Genomic DNA, 19,242 nt, shown 5'->3' with positions numbered 1-19,242 from the left:
AATATCTGACACATCCATTTCTAGAAGATGCCTCTCTGCTAATCTCAAATGGCCTCATTGTGGCTACTACTGAAAAGATATTCCAACGGTCGGTGAGCAACAGGACAGTATGCAGGTGCCTGGGGTAAGGAATACATATTGTACTTATCATACCACAAATAACTGCCACCCAGTTAAAAGTGGTGGCTTGCAAGTTTCGCCACAAGGGCTGGGGCTCATTTTAAATGTGCTTGTTGCCAACATAATGCCCTCATGGTGTACTTAAGCAAGAAGTACCTTAAGGTATGATGGTCTAGCAGACCCACACACCATGCATCCATAATCAGCCTGGGACCAAATAAAAGCTCCATAAAACTGGAGCACCCATGGTCAGTCTACTTCCAATACCCAAAGTGCAACACATTTTAAAACATTAAAGGCTCTGTGGGATTGAGTTCTCAAGCTCATGAAGTGTGGAATCCATGTAAGCATCTGATAGAAACAGAAGCCTATACACCTAACTGACTCTTGAAAATTTAAAACAGAGTCTATTGATTTAAGTTCTGGAATGTTAGAAGGATGATGAGAATGGTTGAAAACAGACGACACAGATTTTTCAGATGAAACTTAAAATCAGTTTTTAGTGCCCATTCCTCCAATCTCTTAACAGTCATCTGCATCTGGCATGTACTTGCTAGAAGACGAAGATGCACAAAAAATTGAAAATTCGCCCACAAATAAGGAGCACTTAATTGGACCCTTTATTGTGGATGTAATGCTGTCTACAGCTATTAAAAGTACAGTAACACTTAAAACATTATGTTTCTCATATAAAATGATCTAATAAATCATCACTACCTCCACACCTAAAATAAAATTGGCTATTGGGAGGGCCATATAAAACAGGAAGACATCCCCGAAAAAGTCACATGTTGAGTTGTTCAACATATTATGCCTCCAAGTAATATTATAGTCCTCCTCATTAGTTATAGGCAGGTTCTGCAAGGTACAGTTACCAACGATGAAGCAATACGAAAACACACTGTATGCAACCTACGTGCTGCCTAGATTCTAAGATCCAGACAAGGTGGTGGCTGACTATCCACTCCAGTCTTTCCCATGCAGCTACCTGAGCATTTCCCAAGTTTAAGAAGGAAGATAAAATAGCTTCCTTGCATGAATTAAGAAATTGACAGGTTTCCCAGTTTTAAGAGAATTTCCTTAACAGTCTTAGTAAGGTCTCGCCTCACATGCTGAATCCGCTATCACACACTGATGGGGGCAGGTACAGACAACACTGGTGCACCTCTCAGCAAGCAATCAGTAGTGACAGGAAGTTGGATCTTGCCTGGTGATCTGAGCGAAGTGCTCTGCCTTGGTCTCTGCAATATCTTTCATGTTGGTTAGGAGACTCATTCATCATTACAGCATTAGGCACCTCCCATCTCTCCCTGAAATCCTCTTAATGGCTTCCTATACAAGGGCTGGTGTAGTGGAACTATTGCAATGAAATCTTTTTATTCTCCATAACTGCACAACAGCTCTTTGCCCTCACCACCTTAAGGGCTGTGAGTTTCTCATCAGATGGCTAGCACTTGATCCTCCACACTCTCCTTAATTGCAAAGTGACAATCATCACTCCACCGTTGGACAGGCAGTCTTCCTGGCTGGCCCAAAAACTTCAGCATGGATGCATCAGTAGGTAGTGGATTGTTTTGATGATATGATACACCCAATCTTTGATGCCATCTCTACACTCAAATACAGCCAATTGGCAGAACAGCATCAGTTAGCCTAGGTAAGCACCTATCTAGACAGCACTCTTTTTGGCATTATTCTTTTTGGTCTGTGAACAAGATCTGTGAGGAATATGTGAGATAGAAGAGCTTGGGAGAAGTTATCAAAAGAGGCGTGGAGGCATTCAATATTGGGACAGATATGTTTGTCGCAGGTGCCTAGGCTGTTGGGAAAAGAATGTGATGTAGCAAGAGTGTCACTTCAATCATTACAGCCATATATTGAATGTTGCCCCATATAACATAAAAAAAATTAAAAAACTTAAAACTAGTCTTCAAATTTAATCACTGATAGTTTAAGTAGTTCCAATAAATTACAAGAATTTGAACAATTTCAAACTTTGAAAATTTATTGTTTTCAATATGACAAACCCTACATCTTTTGTTACACATTTATAAAAAAAAAAAAATATCAAAGAATGAACTAAAGATTTTGACAGTGTTTCTCAAGTTTATTCCAATACTACATTATATTTACAATGCTTCTTTTAAAACAAAGTTTGTCTCCCAATAGGTTCAGTATTATTAAGATAATGAAAAATCACGGGCTCACAGTTTATAGTCTCCTTCTGATAACAAATGATTAGCACAAACCACAAAGTGCCAGCATTCTGCAGTTATGGGACCCCAGTTGGTATAATGAAAGACATGTAATCAGCTGTAGCTCCCCATTCTGCTCTGTGTGTTTGAAACATGACAATCCACGACACCAGAATTATAGTCCAAATAATAGCTCCAATCGCAGATAAAATCACATCTGAAACAACATACAATAGTAAAACACATGATCTTATCCTTCGAATATTCCATAAATAAGATTTGGATGTAAGAAATACATACATTTCTTGATAGGCTTTTGCTCTTCATACTCTGGTCGTTTGAATGCTTCCGGAAAAAACCATATAGCATTTATGCACCACAGAAATGGCAAAAATGCAAAGCCCGCTAAAACAGAGAGAAAACAAATTCCTTATAAAAACGTATCTCAACATCACAGCAGTTTGATGAAAGAGAATTTTGCTAGACACATGCCAGCAAACAAAAATACTTTAGGGCTGGGAAAGGACAGTTTTGTTTACCAAAAAAACAAGACAAATGAGGTATTTTTTTATGCCACACCAACCATACTGGAACATAAAGATGGATCATGATTGATTCTTTCACTATGAAATTATGTGCTCGTAGCTACAAAACTTTAAGGCAGATTAATTTTATGTCAGACTAAGACTCAAACATGGACTCACTCTCTTCCCTAGGAGCTATTTAGCTCTGAAAATTACTAGTCCTTCCTTTTCCTCTTGCCTGTTTACTTCTGTACAAGACTTAATATCCACTATTTTATTCTTATGAAACTTACTCAAAAGAAAGCCTGAGGTGGTAGAATTATTCTGCAGTCTATTGCAAATGCTATTTCTCTAACCTTTCTCAGTAGTGTTTCACAAAAAGATCCACCTTCTCTCCAAAAACTACCATCAAACCTATGGAGCATTTCTATAATACTCACACACGATTGAACCAACCAGTAACAAAGCTGGTACGATGCCTCCGAATTGCTTCCATGTCTTCCTTTTGTCTGATGTTGTAGGGACATCAAACACTTCAGACAGGGCAGAACAAGCATTCGGTACACTACCTCCTTTAAGGGTGTACTACACTTTTCCAGAACTTGAGGGTCCTGTAACAAATGGCATTAAATATATTGGCCTATAATGTGGCGCACCTGTTGTTGAGTCCTATACAGGATACTCTGTGCATCTTCCCACCTGCTTGGGGTGTTCCCTCTGTGTGAGGGCTCTCAAAATAATCATGAACTAAGACAGGAGCAATGCAAAGCACTGACTGTAAAACCGTTGCTTTTCAACACAAGGGATGTTTATATCTGTCACCGTTTTGTGAGAATGTTTGGTTATCAAATGATTATAATTCTGTACAGTTTTCACGTGTGGGTGATGTTTTTAATTTTACTCAACTATTTCTTCTGAGATTAGTGGCCACTGTAAACAGTGTAGTTAACAGCTCAGTTCAGTGCCAGCTATCGCCTGTGACACATATCCAGGGTATCAAACGTACTTGGCTTTTTCTGTGTTTTCTTAAGTGTACATATTTGTTTAATTGCTTGTGTGTTTTGGTATTTAAGGAGTTTAGTCTCACTTTTCTGTTAGCTGTAAATGTGAATTCAGGCAGTCTGTACTTCAGTTGTCATTTCTTCTGAACAGCCAGCTACATAGTTCACTGAGGTATCCGCATCCCTTTGTTACACACCAGGAGGATAACAAGTTGCTTACCTAAGTTTCTGCCACCTTGTACTGTTTACTCTTCAGTTAGTCTTGCTAGGATGGGTAGGTTATGTGCCTGCTGTGTGCGGACACAGGAGGGGCTGGCCCCAGTTTGCGGGGAACAGTTGAATGTGGTTTTGGCTGTGATCAGTCGCCTTCAGGACCGTTTTGGGGTGTAGCGGTGGAAGAGATTCTGGAGCGTTGCATGGGAGACCTCATGTGTCACTTGTTTCGCCCAAGGGTTCTATTGCTGAGGCACCTTCTATCGCACCCAACGTGGTGGACCCGAATGGCGAATGGCGGACGGTAACATGTTTGTGTCGTATGGCCTCGCCTATTCACACTGTGAGTGAACTGGTGACTCTTCCTTCAGCAGCATCTGAGCAGGAACAAGTGGTCATCAGTTTGCTGATTATTGGGTGCTCCATTGTTAGGCTGTGCACTTGATATGTCTACTGGAGGCCCTCATCCAAGACGTGGAGGCGACCTTGCCTGGAGCTGTCAAACACACAGCATACATACGCAGCCGTCTGAAAGCTGTGGCTTACATTGATACCAATGATGCCTGTCGCATGGGTGCTGAGGGCATCCTCAGTTCTTACAAGTGGCTGGAACCTTACATGCTGGGTGCAAGCAGAGCTCGCAATTTGGAGCACCATTCCCAAAGTTGATGGGCTCCTTTGGTTTTGAGCTGAGTGGAGGGTCTCAACCAAGGTCTTCATTGTCTTTGTGACAGTCTTGGCTGCAGATTTATGGACCTCTGTCATTGGGTGGGAATTTGTAAGACTCCCCTTGGTAAGTCAGGTGTGTACTACACAAAGGAAGAAGCTACTCGAGTAGCACAGTATTTGTGGAGTGCACATGTTTTCTTTTTTAGGCTGGGTGGTAGTTTGAGGTATTCTCACAAATACTTTCCAGTCAATATGCATATAGGGAAATCATATAGTGTTCAGAGTAAAGAAAGTTTGACTGCAAAAATTGTAATAGTAAACTGTCAAAGTATTCATAACAAAGTTCCAGATTGTATTGTCCTCCAGCAAAGTTCTCATCCTCAAATTATTCTTGAGACTGAGAGCTGGCTAAACCCCGAAGTAAAAAGGTCTGAGATATTTAGCATGTCTTGGAGTGTTCATCGGAAAGACAGATTAGATACTGTAGGAAGGGGCGTGTTCATTGCAGCTGACAAAAATATTGTCTAGCGAGTTTGAAATTGAGTGTGGTGGTGAAGTTATCAGGTCATGCATAACATGTCTAGGTGAAACCAAGTTAACTGTGGGACGTTCTTTGGACCACTCTAGTCCACTGTGACAATTCTAGAGCCATTCAAAGAAAGTTAATAAATCAGTCAAGAGAGCTAGGAGAGTGTTCGTGCTAGAAAAAGCAGATAAGCAGTTGTTAGCATCTCTCTTAGACAATGAACTGCAATCATTTAGTTTCAGAATGATGGCCATAGAGGAATTATGGGCAAAGTTTAAATAATTGTAAATCTTGCTCTGGACAAGTATGTGCTTAGTCATTGGATTAAGGATGGGAAAGACCCACTGTGGTTTAATAACAAAATCTGGAAAATGCTGAGGAAGAAAAGGCTGTTGCACTCTTGGTTCAAAAGAGGATGCGCAAATGACGACAGGCAAAGTTTAGTAGAGATTCGTGCATCTGTGAAAAGATCTGTGCTCGAAGCATAGAACATCTACTGCTGTCCTACCTTGGCTAGAGATCTGGTGGAGAAACTGAAACAATTCTGGTCCTATGTAAAATTGCTAAGTGGGTCTAAGGCTTCCATTCAGTAGTTTGTTGACCAGTCTGGTTTCACAGTAGAAGATAGCAAAAGGAAAGCAAAAGTTTTAAATTCCACATTTAAGAAATCGTTCATGCAGGAGACTCGTACAAATGTACCATCATTTGACCATTCCACAAAGTCCCATATGGATGGCGTAGTAATAAACACCCCTGGCGTAGAGAAACAACCAAAGGAGTTGAAAACAAATAGTCTCCAGGTCCAGATGGAACCCCAAGTCAGTTTTAGGAAGAGTATTTCATGTCATTGGCCCCTTACCTAGCCTGCATTTATCATGAATCTCTCGACCAGCATAAAGTGCCAAGTGAGTGGAAAAAAGTGGAAGTGATTCCTGTATCTAAGAAGGGTAAAAGAACGAGCCCCAAAATTACAGACCAATATGCTTAATATCAGTTAGCGGCACAATTCTACAGTGCATTCTGAGCTCAGATATAATAAATCCCCTAGAGACTGAAAAGCTTATCTCCACAAATCAGCATGGCTTTAGAAAACATCGCTTGTGCGAAACTCTGATTTCTCTTTTCTCACATGATATACTACAAACTATGGATGAAGGACGACAGGCTGATTCCATATTTCTAAATTTCCAAGAAGTATTCAACACAGTACCCCACTGCAAACTGTTAATGAAGGTATGTGCAAATGGAATAGGTTCCCAGATATGTGACTGGCTTGAAGACTTCTTAAGTAGTAGAACATAGTATGTTGTCCTCGATAGTGATTATTCATCAGAGGCAGGGCTAACATCAGGAGTGCCATGGAAGTGTGATACAGCCTGTGCTATCTTCTGTACACATTAATGATCTGGCAGACAGGGTGGGCAGCAATCTGCAGTTTTCGCTGATGGTACTGTGATGTACAGGATGGTGCTGAAGATCAGTCACTGTAGGTTGATGCAAGATGACCTAGACAAAATATCTAGTTGGTTTGATGAATGGCAGCCTGTTCTTAATGTAGAAAAATGTAAGTTAATGTGGAGGATAAGAAAAACAAACCCTTATTGTTTGGATACAGCATTAGTAGTGTCCTGCTTGGCACAGTCAAGTCGTTTAAATATCTGGCCATAATGTAGTGAAGTGATATGAAGTGGAACAAGCATGTGAGCACTGTGGTAGGGAAGGTAAATGGCTGACTTCAGTTTATTGGGAGAATTTTACGAAACAGTGGTTCAAATGTAAAGGAGACCGCATATAGGACACTAGTGAAATCTATTCTTGAGTACTGCTCCGGTGTTTGGGATCCGCTCTACATCAGACTGAAAGAAGACATCGAAGCAATTCAGAGGCGAGCTGCTAGATTTGTTACCAGGAGGTTCCATCAGCATGCAAGTGTTACGGATATGCTTCGGGAGCTAAACTGAGAATCTGTGTACGGAAGAAAACATTCATTTTGAAGAACCCTATTAAGAAAATTTAGAGATCCAGCATTTGAGGCTGACTGCAGAACAATCCTACTGCCCCCAACATACATTTCGCATAGGGACCATGTAAAAAAGATATGAGAAATCAGGGCTCATATAGAGACATACAGACAAAATTTTCCCTCACTCTATTTGCAAGTGGATCATGAAAGGAAAGGACTAGTTGTTATAAATTTATACTAAAGACAGAGTTTACTTATTTATCAAAAAATAAGCTTAGTGCATTTTGGTAACATCTACTTCAAGTCCGATGAACATTCTGTTTAAATTGAATATTCATGAATAGGTAAAAAGCTTTAATTTTTTAAATTCTAAGCTCAAGGTATAAAAAGGCGTTTCCATTTGTTTAGATCCAAAATCCAAGCACAGTGTGCCATTTTCATTTGGGAAGAAGCAACTGGAGCAACTATACGCGCACACACACTACCTGATCAAAAGTACATGGACACCTATATGTAACTCTAAATTGACCGCTAGAAGCCACAAGTGGCAGACCCCCACTAGTATAAAAGGAGTCGGGGAGTATCGAGTTGTCATTAGAGAAGCAGTAACAGCAGAATGGTTGGTTGGTTGGTTGGTTGGTTTGTTTGTTTAAAAGAGGGGGGACGGGACCAAACTACGAGGTCATCAGTCCCTTGTTCCGAAGGAAACAATGCCACAAGGATGAGAATAAGACACTTGAGACAACACAAAACAGAATGAAAGGAAAAACCATAACAATGACTGAAGGGCAACAAACACTTAAATGGAAAAAAGGGGACAACAAAACCACAAAGAGACAAGGAGCAGTTAGAGGAGGTTAAAACAAGAAAGCATGTTACCATTGCTGGCTGACCATGAGGATAAAAAGGAAAAGCCAGCCACTCTGTAACAAAATAAAACCCCCACGCTGAAAGCACTAGGGTGGAGGACACACAGGGACAAAGGACAGGTGCTAAAACTTTGAGCAAATGATAAAACTCACCCTCACGAATAAAACGTAAAACTAAAGCTGCTGTTGAGGCATTATCGTCCAACACTGAAGGTAGAGTGCTGGGAAAGTTAAAAGTCTGCCGCAGAGCGGCTAAAAGTGGGTAATCCAGTAAGAGATGGACAACCGTCATTTGTGAGCCACAGCGACACCGAGATGGGTCCTTGTGACAGAGGAGGTAACCATGCACCAGCCACATATGGCCAATGCAGAGCCGACAGAGAACCACAGAGTCACTGTGAGAGGCGTGCATGGAGGTCTTCCACACATTCGTAGTTTCCTTAATGGCACGCACCTTGTTGTGCATACTGAGGTTATGCCATTCCGTCTCCCAAAGCTGCAAAACCTTGCGGCATAATACCGAACACAGGTCAGTTTCAGAGAAGCCAATCTCCATAAGCGGTTTCTGCGTAGCCTGTCTGACCAGCCTGTCAGCAAGTTTGTTGCCTGGGATTCAGATGTGACCTGAGGTCCAGACAAACACCACTGAATGACTGGACTTTTCCATGGCACAGATGGACTCCTGGATGGTCGCTACTGAAGGATGATGAGGGTAGCACTGGGTGATATCTTGTAGGCTGCTCAAGGAGTCAGTACACAGGAGAAATGACTCGACTGGGCACGAGTGGATGTGCTCAAAAGTAGGAGATATGGCCGCCAGCTCTGCAGTGAAAACACTGCAGCCATCTGGCAAGGAGTGCTGTTCTATCTGCCCTCCATGAACATATGCAAAGCCAACATGACCATCAGCCATCGAGTCACCATGGACCCGGTACATGTTGAGCATCGAGCGGAAGTGACAGCGGAGAGTCTACATCTATATGATTACTCTGCTATTCACAATAAAGTGCCTGGCAGAGGGTTCAATGAACCACCTTCAAACTGTCCCTCTACTGTTCCACTCTCGAATGGCGCGCGGGAAAAACGAGCACAAAGTTTTCTGTGTGAGCCATGATTTCCCTTATTTTATCGTGATGATCATTTCTCCCTATGTAGGTGGGTGCCAACAGAACATTTTTGCAAGCAGAGGAGAAAACTGGTGATTGAAATTTCATGAGAAGATCCCGTCGCAACGAGAAACACCTTTGTTTTAATGATTGCCACTCCAATTCATGTATCATGTCTGTGGCACTATCTCCCTTACTTTGTAATAATACAAAACGAGCTGCCCTTCTTTGTACTTTTTCAACATCATCCGTCTGTCCCATCTGAAGTGGATCCCACATCACACAGCAATACTCCAGAATAGGGCGGACAAGCGTGGTGCAAGCAGTCTCTTTAGTAGACCTGTTGCACTTTCCAAGTGTTCTGCCAGTGAATCACAGTCTTTGGTTGGCTCTACCCACAACATTATCTATGTGATCGTTCCAATTTAGGGTATTTGTAATTGTAATTCCTAAGTATTTAGTTGAATTTACAGCCCTCAGATTTGTGTGACTTATCGCGTAATCGAAATGTAGCGGATTTCTTTTAGTACTCATGTGAATAACTTCACACTTTTCTTTATTCATGGTCAATTGCCACTTTTTGCACCATACAGACATCTTATCTAAATAATTTTGCAATTTGTTTTGGTCATCCGATGACTTTACAAGATGGTAAATGACAGCATCATCTGCAAACAATCTAAGATGGCTACTGAGATTTGTCTCCTATGTCTTCAATATAGTTCAGGAACAATAGAGGGCCTATAACACTTCCTTGGGGTACACCGGATATTATTTCTGTTTTACTCAATGACTTTCCATCTATTACCATGAACTGTGACCTTCCTGACAGAAAATCACTGATCCAGTTGCACAACTGAGGCGATATTCCATAGGCATGCAGTTGGGTTAGAAGACGTTTGTGAGAAACAGTGTCGAAAGCCTTCTGGAAATCTAAAAATATGGAATCAATTTGACACCCCCTGGCGGTAGCACTCACTCATTACTTCACAAGTATAAAGAGCTAGTTGTGTTTTGCAAGAATGATATTTTCTGAATCCACGCTGGCTATGTGTTAATAAATCGTTTTCTTCGAGGTACTTCACAATGTTCAAATACAGTTTATGTTCCAAAACCCTACTGCAAATCGACTTTAGTGATATGGGCCTGTAATACAACGGATTACTACTACTTCCCTTTTTGTGTCTTGGTGAGACTTGTTAGGTATGGTCTTTCTGTGAGCGAGTGGTTGTATATAATAGCTAAATATGGAGCTACTGTATCAGCATACTCTGAGAGGAACCTGACTGGTATACAATCTGGATCAGAAGCCTTGCTTTTATTAAGTGATTTAAGCTGCTTTGCAAAAGTGAGGATATCTATTTCTATGTTTCTCATCTTGGCAGTTGTTCCTGATTGGAATTCAGTAATATTTACTTTGTCTTCTTTGGTGAAGCAGTTTCGGAAAATCATGTTTAATAACTCTGCTTTAGTGGCACTATCATCAATGACTTCACCATTGTTATCATGCAGTGAAGGTATTGATTGCGTCTTGCCATTGGTGTGCCCGAATCTCTCTGCGTTTCCTGCCAGATTTCGAGACAGAGTTTCATTGTGGAAATTATTGAGAGCATCTAGCAGTGAAGTACACGCTATATTTTGAACTTATGCAAAACTTTGCCAGTCTTGGAAATTTTGCGTTCTTTTAAATTTGGCATTCTTTTTTGCTGCTTCTGCAACAGCAATGTGGCCCATTTTGTGTACCTTGGGGGGGATCAGTACCATCACTTATTAATTTATTTGGTATATATCTCACAACTGCTGTCACAGCGTTAACTGAGTCCTTAGGGCCACGTGAAAGGTCCAGGCAAAGCCGCAGCCAAGGTGTACATCGCGGAGATGTACGTGAATGAACCACAAGTATAGGCGGCAAAGGCAAGGACTCCAGTTCGGAGAGAAGGGATTGTACATGAACTGCAATTTTAAGCCCTGACCTGGGCCGCCGATGCGGGAGATGAACCGCCATGGGTGGGAAAAGGAGATGGTAATTTGGATGTGCAGGAGGACTACAAACGTGTGCAACATAACTGGAGAGCAATTATGCATGCCTAACTTGCAATGGAGGGACTCCGGCCTCCAAAAGGAAGCTGGTCACTGGACTCATCCTAAAACCTCCTGTCACTAGGCGAACGCCACAATGGTGCACTGGGTTGAGTAAACGCAATGCTGAGGTTGCCGACGAACCGCAATACAGACTCCCATACTCAAGGTGGGATTGAACAACGGCTCTGTAGAGCTGCAGCAGCATAGAGTAATCTGCACCCCAGTTGGTGTCGCTCAGGCAGCGGAGGACACCGAGGTGCTGCCAGCACTTCCACTTAAGCTGACAAAGGTGAGGAAGAAAAGTCAATCGGGCAAAGAAAACCAGTCCTAAGAATCGACATGTCTTCACTACAGTGAGTGGATCGTCATTAAGATAAAGTTCTGGTTCCAGATGTACGGTATGACGCCGACAGAAGTGCATAACACAAGAACTTGCAGCTGAAAACTGGAAACTGTGGGCTAGAGCCCATGACTGTGCTTTGTGGATGGCTCCCTGTAAGTGCCGCTCAGCAACACCAGTATTGGTGGAGCAGTACGAAATGAAGAAGTCTTCTGCATACAGAGATGGTGAGGCGGACAGCCCTGCAGCTGCTGCTTGAGCATTAATGGCCACTAAAAATAGAGATACACTCAATATGGAGCCCTGCGGGACCTCATTCTCCTGGATACGGGGCGAAATATGAGAGGCACCAACTTGGACATGGAAAGTACAAAGCGACAGGAAATTTTGGATAAAAATCGGGAGTGGGCCTCTGAGACCCCACTTGCATAATGTGGCAAGGATATGAGGTCGCCGGGTCCTGTCATACGCTTTTCGTACATCAAAAACGACGGCAACCAGGTGTTGGCATCTGGAAAAGGCTGTTCAGATGGCAGACTCGAGGGACACAAGATTATCAGTGGTAGAGCGATCCTGGCAGAAGCCGCTCTGACATGGAGCCAGTAAGCCACATGACTAGGACCCAATCCAACCCAACTGCCTACACACCACACATTCCAGCAGCTTACAAAGAATGTTGGTGAGTCTGATGGGCCGATAGCTATCCACATTGTGGGTTTTCACCACGTTTAAGCACTAGAGTGATAGTGTTCTCCCACCACTGCGATGGAAAGACGCCATCCAGTTGAAGATGACGAGGAGATGTCGCTTGTAGTCAGATGACAGATGTTTAATCATCTGACTGTGGATCTGATCAGGCCCAGGAGCTGTGTTGGGGCAATGTGCAAGGGCACCGAGGACCTCCCACTCTGTAAATGGGGCATTTTAGGTTTGACTGTGGCATGTAGTGATCGAGAGGACTTTCCTTTCCATCCGCCATTTGAGGGTGCAAAAGGCTGGGGGGTAGTTCTCCAACGCAGACACTCGAGCATAGTGCTCACAAAAGTGCTCTGCAATCACGTTTGCATTGGTAGACAACACACCACTGATGTTAATGCCAGGGACACCGGTTGGGGTCTGGTACCCAAAATGATGTCCGAGCTTCATCCAGACTTGGGAAGGTAACGTATGGCATCCAATGGTCGAAATGTATCTCTCCCAACAGTCCTGTTTCTGTCTTTTTGATAAGCTGGCAAACACGGGCAAGGGACCATTTAAAGGCTATGAGATGCTCCAGGGAAGGGTGCCACTTATGCTGCTGCAGAGCTCACTGGCACTCCTTTATTGCCTCAGCGACTTAGCAACTTACGTTAACCACCAAGGGACCGCCTTTTGCCAGGGGCACCCTAAAGAGCAAGGGATCCTGTTTTCTGCCGCATTAATGATTGTTGTAGTCTCCTGCTCAGCCATCACATCGATGTACCTATGTGGGGGAGATTCAACGGTGACAGCTGAGGTGAAAGTTTCCCAATCCCTTGTTTAAAGCCCATCTGGGCACGTATCTGTGTGCCTGACGCCGGGACAGTGACAAGGAGATGGGGAAGTGGTCACTACAACACAGGTCGTCATGTGCTCTCCAGTGCATAGATGGGAGAAGTCCTGGGTTGGCTGAGTAAATACCACAAGCCATGCTGACATATGTGGCGGCCCCAGTATTTAAGAGGCAGAGGTCAAACTGAGTCAGTAAGGTTTCGACATCTCTGCCTCGGCTAATAAGCATGGTGTCACCCCACAAGGGGTTATGGGCGTTAAAATCTCCCAAAAGTAGGAAAGGTTTAGGGAGTTGATCAATCAGTGCACTTAATACATTCAGGGGTACTGCACCATCTGGAGGAAGATATACAGTGCAGACAGTTATTTCCTGATTGTCCTTATTCTGACAGCCACAGCTTCAAGAGGGGTTTGAAGGGGCACAAGTTCACTACAGACTGAGTTTAGGACAGAAACGCAAGCTTAACCTGGCACTTGATTATAGTCGCTACGGTTCCTGTAATATCCCATATAGTTGTGGAGAGCAGGGGACCACATTGCTGGGAACCAGATTTCCTGGAGGGCAATGCAGAAAGCAGGTGTAAAGCTTACAAGTTGCCATAGCTCAGTCAGGTAGTGGAAAAAACCGCTGTAATTCCACTGAAGGATGACATCGTGAGACTGGGAAGGCATTGAACATTCAATGAGGCAGTTTACACCTCAGGGTCACCTTCTGCCACTGACTTATTGCCTGAGCAGTCTGTATCCATTGCGTCTGAGGGTCCGGCAAGATCTAGGTCCTCAGCGGCCGCCAGAATCTCCACCTCGTCCGCAGACACAGGGCTTGTAGGTGGCAGTGGTGTGGGTGCCACTGCAAATTTCCTTGGTCTTAGGGGTCTTCTTTTTGACTTTTCTCAGTGCCCCTTGGGTTTCTCTGACTGGGGCTGATTCAGTCACCAGGACTGAGGAGGATTATGAAGCCCTACAACCAGCTGCTTTTGGGCACTGCATCCACTGGCGGCTGCAATCTCTTCCACTAGCAGAAAACTGGGAAGGGAGTGACCCAACGGATCCCTTCCTGGGGAGGAGCTGAGGAAGACTGATGCCTCTCCGGCTGGGAGAGGGGGTGCAGTGCTCCTGAGGTAGATGGTGCGGGAGCAAGAAGATAGGGAGTGGGGGGGGGGGGGGGGAGTGGAATTGCCCCCCCCCCCCCATCAAGAGGGCAGGTGTAGCCTGAGAGCCAACTGGAATTCACAGAACTAATGGGGCTACAACTGTTCTCATAGCGACGGCATATGAGGAGGTCATAGCCACAGGATGTAGGCGCTCATATTTTCGCTTAGCCTTAGTGTAGGTCAGTCGGTCCAGGGTCTAGTATTCCATGATTTTCCTCTCTTTCTGTAAAATCCTGCAGTCTGGCGAGCAAGGTGAATGATGCTCTCTGCAGTTGACACAGATGGGAGGTGAGGCACATGGAGTATTGGGATGTGATGGATGTCCACTATCTCGACATGTGACGCTGGAAGTACAGCAGGAAGACATATGGCCGAACTTCCAGCACTTAAAGCACTGCATCAGGGGAGGGATATACGATTTGACATCACAGCAGTAGACCACCCACCTTGACCTTCTCGGGTAAGGTTATAACAGTACAGCCTCCCCCAAGAATCATATGAAATGTCTGATACCATCTTTTTTCTATATGCATCCGGATAGTTATCAGACAGTGCTTTCTAAGGCCTTGTATGTGTGTCTTCATATATATCATTCTGTCCATATTGCTAAAACACTTGATGTTCATTGTGAAAGCATATAGAATATTCTGGAAGGACGTACGTTGTTGTGATTGTCAACAGATTGTTGTTATTAATAAAATTATGTACATACGGTACATTAAATATATAATCAAGAAATTGAAGTAATAAATATGCAGCAACAGATAATAAGAGGCTATGGAAATGTTGGCATAAATAACTAACACTTCTAATTACCATAACTGCAATTGAGTAACGAGTAAACACAGAAAACCTCATTATCTTGAGAAACAGCTTAAAAGTTATTACCAAGCGATGTATTTTCATTTGTTATCTATTTTTATGTCTTCCTCTGTAAGTAATATTCTTTGTAATTACATTTCTAATTAACCCTCCAACTGTTTACATCATACAACTTTCCAATTTCCAGAATTTGAGGCCTTATTTTTGCATTTTATGTATGTAATCGGATAAAGCACGAGTTCTGTACTACCACTGAATGTTAGAAACCAAATTCAAACTGTAATTAATTGGATGACTAAAATAATACAAGAGACATTACTGTAATTAAAGTGCCGCCAGAAATGAACACCTCACTGCTCAAAATTGGCATACAGCTCATCGTCAGAGTGCAAAAGAAGGTCCCTGTGGAATATAATACCCTGGACCACATTTAAACTCTTATGTGGTGTGAAGATAACAGAAACATCACCCAACTTGTTACAAGTGAATAAAGCCTGTGACTGGGCAGAGGATGCTATTTTTATCAAGACTGACCCAGAGTGCATTATGGACAAGCCCTTCACCTCCACAAACTTGTCCTCTAAATGCTCCACAAAAAACAGTGCCTTCATCGAAACAAAGGAGTCCCCATCAGTTCTCATACATATGGAGTACTGGAGTGAATAAGGTTCACTGCCATCCTTAGCCTGGTGTTCCCCCCATGGTGTGGCCAAGGAGGGGAATGATTTAGGGTTGTACTTTCTTGCATTGTACTGAGACTTGGAACACTTGGAGACTGCTGGTGTCTGATCACCAGCAAGTGATGACGCGGTACGCTTCATCGCGCGTCATCCGCCCTGATGCCATCCACTCCTACCCGGAGCCCTCCCCACAGGTGCCACCTGGCAGGATGGCCTTTGCCGAGAGTCCTGATCCCCCAGCATGACAGGCATCTACTCCCTGGCATATGTGGGGAGTTAATGGCGCAGGCATCAGCAGAGTGGTCCCCATGTTGTCAGGGGGGCTACAACCAACAGGGTACATGGTGACCCCACCACAATGGACAGGTTACCGCGCTAGATATCACGTGCAAAGAAGTCCGTGGTTATCGTTGGCGCAGAAAGCGACACTGCATAGTGCATGGTGGAAAACGCACTCATGAAGGATTCCTCACTCCAGAGATGGAGAATGAGCTGGACTGCAATGCGATGACGAGAAAGTGGGCTAAAGATCTCAAGGGACAATGGACACGATGCACCATATAAGGCACCCTTCCCCAATTGGCTCGCTCTTCGGGTAAATTTTGAAAATGGAGGTCAAACCCTACAGGGGACATCACATAAAGGCCAAAATGTGTGAGACTTCTGTTAGTTGCCTCTTACAACAGACAGGAACACCTCAGGCCTATTCTAACCCCCGGACCCGCAGGGGGGGGGGGGGGGGGGGGGGGGGGGGAGTAACAGCAGAATGTATCAGGTAGAAAAGCTCAACGATTTTGAACATAGATTGGTCATTGGATGTCACCTGAGTAACAAATCCATCAGGGACATATCACCCCTTCTTAAGGTCCGCAGCTTGTGGTCTATTGGCTAGTGTTACTGCCTCTAGATCACGGGGTCCCAGGTTCGATTCCCGACCGGGTTGGGGATTCTCTCTGTCCGGGGACTGGGTGTTTGTGTTGACATCATCATCATCATCATCAAACCCTTCTAAGGCTGCCCACATTGACTGTTGTGATGTACCGGCCTCATGTACTGATGGACAGGAACTGTCAAACATTGCACAGGGAAGGTGTAAAAAATCGCATGAAATCAGCAGAAGGAGTCACCCATGAGTTCCAAAGTGCTACCAGTAGTGCAGCTAGGACAATAACTGTGCACAGGAAGTTAAAAACAATGGGTTATAATAGTCAAACAGATCCTCGTAAGCCACATATTTCTGTAGCCAATGCTGAGTGGCATTTGAGATGGTGTAAAGAGTGATGCCATTGGACAGTGGGTGGCTGGAATCTAGTGATATGAAATACCTGGTGTCAATTCAACAGAAGTTCTTTGGGTTTGGCGAATGTATGGAGAACATTACCTGCCATCACATGTTGTGCCAACAGTGAAGTACGGAGGAGGTGGTCCTATGGTGTGGGAGTTTTTCATTGTTACATCTACATCTACAAAATACTCCGCAATCCAACCCTCCTCGGAGGGTACCCTGTACCACTGCTAGTCATTTCCTTTCCTGTTCCTCTCGCAAATACAGTGAGGGATAAACAACCGTCTATATGCCTCCATACGAGCCCTGATCTCTCTAATCTTATCTTTGTGGTCCTTATACTAAATGTACATTGGCAATAGGAGAACCATTCTGCAGTCAGCCTCAAATTCTGGTTCTTTCAATTTTCTCAATAGTGATTCTTGGAATGAATGTCGCTTTCCCTCCAGTGATTCCCATTTTGGTTCCCGAGAGGTCTCTGTAATACTTGCATGTTCGTCTGACCTATGGGTAACAAATCTAGCAACCTATTTCTGAATTGCCTCAATGTCTTCTTTTAATTCGACCAAGGCAGATCCCAAACACTCTAACAGTACTCAACAAAGGGTTACATTTCCTAAAATTCTCCCAACAAGTCGACCATTTGCCTTCCCTACTACAATCCTTACCTTACACATAGATATTTACACAATATGACTAAATCAAGCAGCATGCTACTAATGCTGTATTTGAACGTTTGAGTTTGTTTTTGCTGCTCATTTGCATCAAGTTAGATCTTTCCATATTTAGAGCTAGCTGGCATTCATCATACCAACAAGAAATTTTGTCTAAGTCATCTTGTATTCTCCTACAGTCAATCGATGACGACTCCTTTCACACAACACAGCATCATCAGCCACAAACTGCTACTTACCCTGTCTGCCAATTCTTTTATGTATATAGAAAATAACAATAGTAGTATCATACTTCCCTGGAGCACTCCAGATGATTCTCTTGATTCTGATGAACACTAGCTGTCAAGGATGACATACTGGGTTTTATTACTTAACAAGTCTTCAAGCCACTCACATATCTGTGAACCTATTCCGTATGCTTGTACCTTCCATTAACAGGACACCAGTGGGGCACTGTGTCAAAGGCTTTACAGAAATCAACAAATCTGGAATCCACCTGTTGCCCTTCAGCCCTCCAGCCATTGTTCACAGGATATCATTTGAGAAAATAGCAAGCTGAGTTTCGCATGAGTGAGGCTTTCTAAAACCATGGCCTTCTGATTTGTTGCAGTCAGTACTAAAAGTTTTTATACTCGGCTTGAACAAGTACTGCAATAAGTGCAATGCAGATCTCCCAGGCGGTCACTTAGCAAGAGCCACCTCACCAAGCAACAGGTGTTGGAGATGTGGGAGTAGGCCATACTATGCAAGTGATCTAGCCACCGAATGTGACATTCCTTGAGAGTGGCAGTGATACTCAGCAGCTTTGCAGTATTCAGGAGCAACTTCTTTTTTTTTTAAGGGTGCACAACAGCTATGGTCATAAGCACCCATTCTGTGGCTTAGTGAAGGGTAAAAACAGGAATATAAATTAGCAGCAATGGAAGTGAAACTCAAGGAGGAGGGAAACTAAAACGGAAGGAAATATTACAAAAATGCTATTGAAGAGGCGTTGTTTTCCCTGAAAAGAGCTTCAAATGACTGATGTCATCTCACTAACACTTATAAACTCAAGGAGGCGATTGGTTGAGCACGCATCATATACTAAAAGGGAAGATAAATCAGGCGACAGCTGTAAATGGGCACGTAGCTGATTAAAATATGAACACTGAAGTAAAAGGTGTCTCACCGTCCATGACAGAGAGCAGTGGGGGCAAAGTGGGAGAGTATCGCCATTTAAAAGATGTCGACAGCTACAAAGACAGTGCCCAATCTGGAGTCTATTTAAAATTAACTCCTCCTGACGAAGAGACCGGGAGGAAGAGGTCCAAGCACAGGGAAGAGATTTTATGCCCTGTAGCGAAGAGGTTTTATGTCCTGTAATTTATTATCCTGAAGTGCAAACCAATGTGTATGCCATAAAGGAGCAGCACGGCAACATAAAATTCTCTATAGATCAGCAAAGGGAACCATGCTAACTATGCAGTTGCCTGTTTCCACATATACCAAT

General features: G+C 43.5%; 1 protein-coding gene across 1 annotated transcript in view; it reads right to left on the bottom strand.

Annotated features, from left to right (window-relative positions):
• Positions 1-2,206: 2,206 nt before the first annotated feature.
• Positions 2,207-19,242, bottom strand: part of LOC126418687 (gamma-secretase subunit pen-2) — a 28,178-nt gene continuing 11,142 nt past the window's right edge. Inside the window, exons 2-3 of the mRNA XM_050085580.1 lie at positions 2,616-2,720; positions 2,207-2,532 (exon numbers count right to left, since the gene is read on the bottom strand). Coding sequence (XP_049941537.1) covers positions 2,393-2,532; positions 2,616-2,720 — 245 coding nt within the window. The 3' untranslated portion in view covers positions 2,207-2,392. The remainder of the gene's footprint in view (positions 2,533-2,615; positions 2,721-19,242) is intronic.

The sequence above is a fragment of the Schistocerca serialis genome, chromosome 9 (assembly GCF_023864345.2).
Source record: "Schistocerca serialis cubense isolate TAMUIC-IGC-003099 chromosome 9, iqSchSeri2.2, whole genome shotgun sequence".
NCBI lineage: Eukaryota > Metazoa > Arthropoda > Insecta > Orthoptera > Acrididae > Schistocerca > Schistocerca serialis.
The sequence above is the reverse complement of the archived record's forward strand: the minus strand, read 5'-3'. Positions and strand labels throughout refer to the sequence as shown.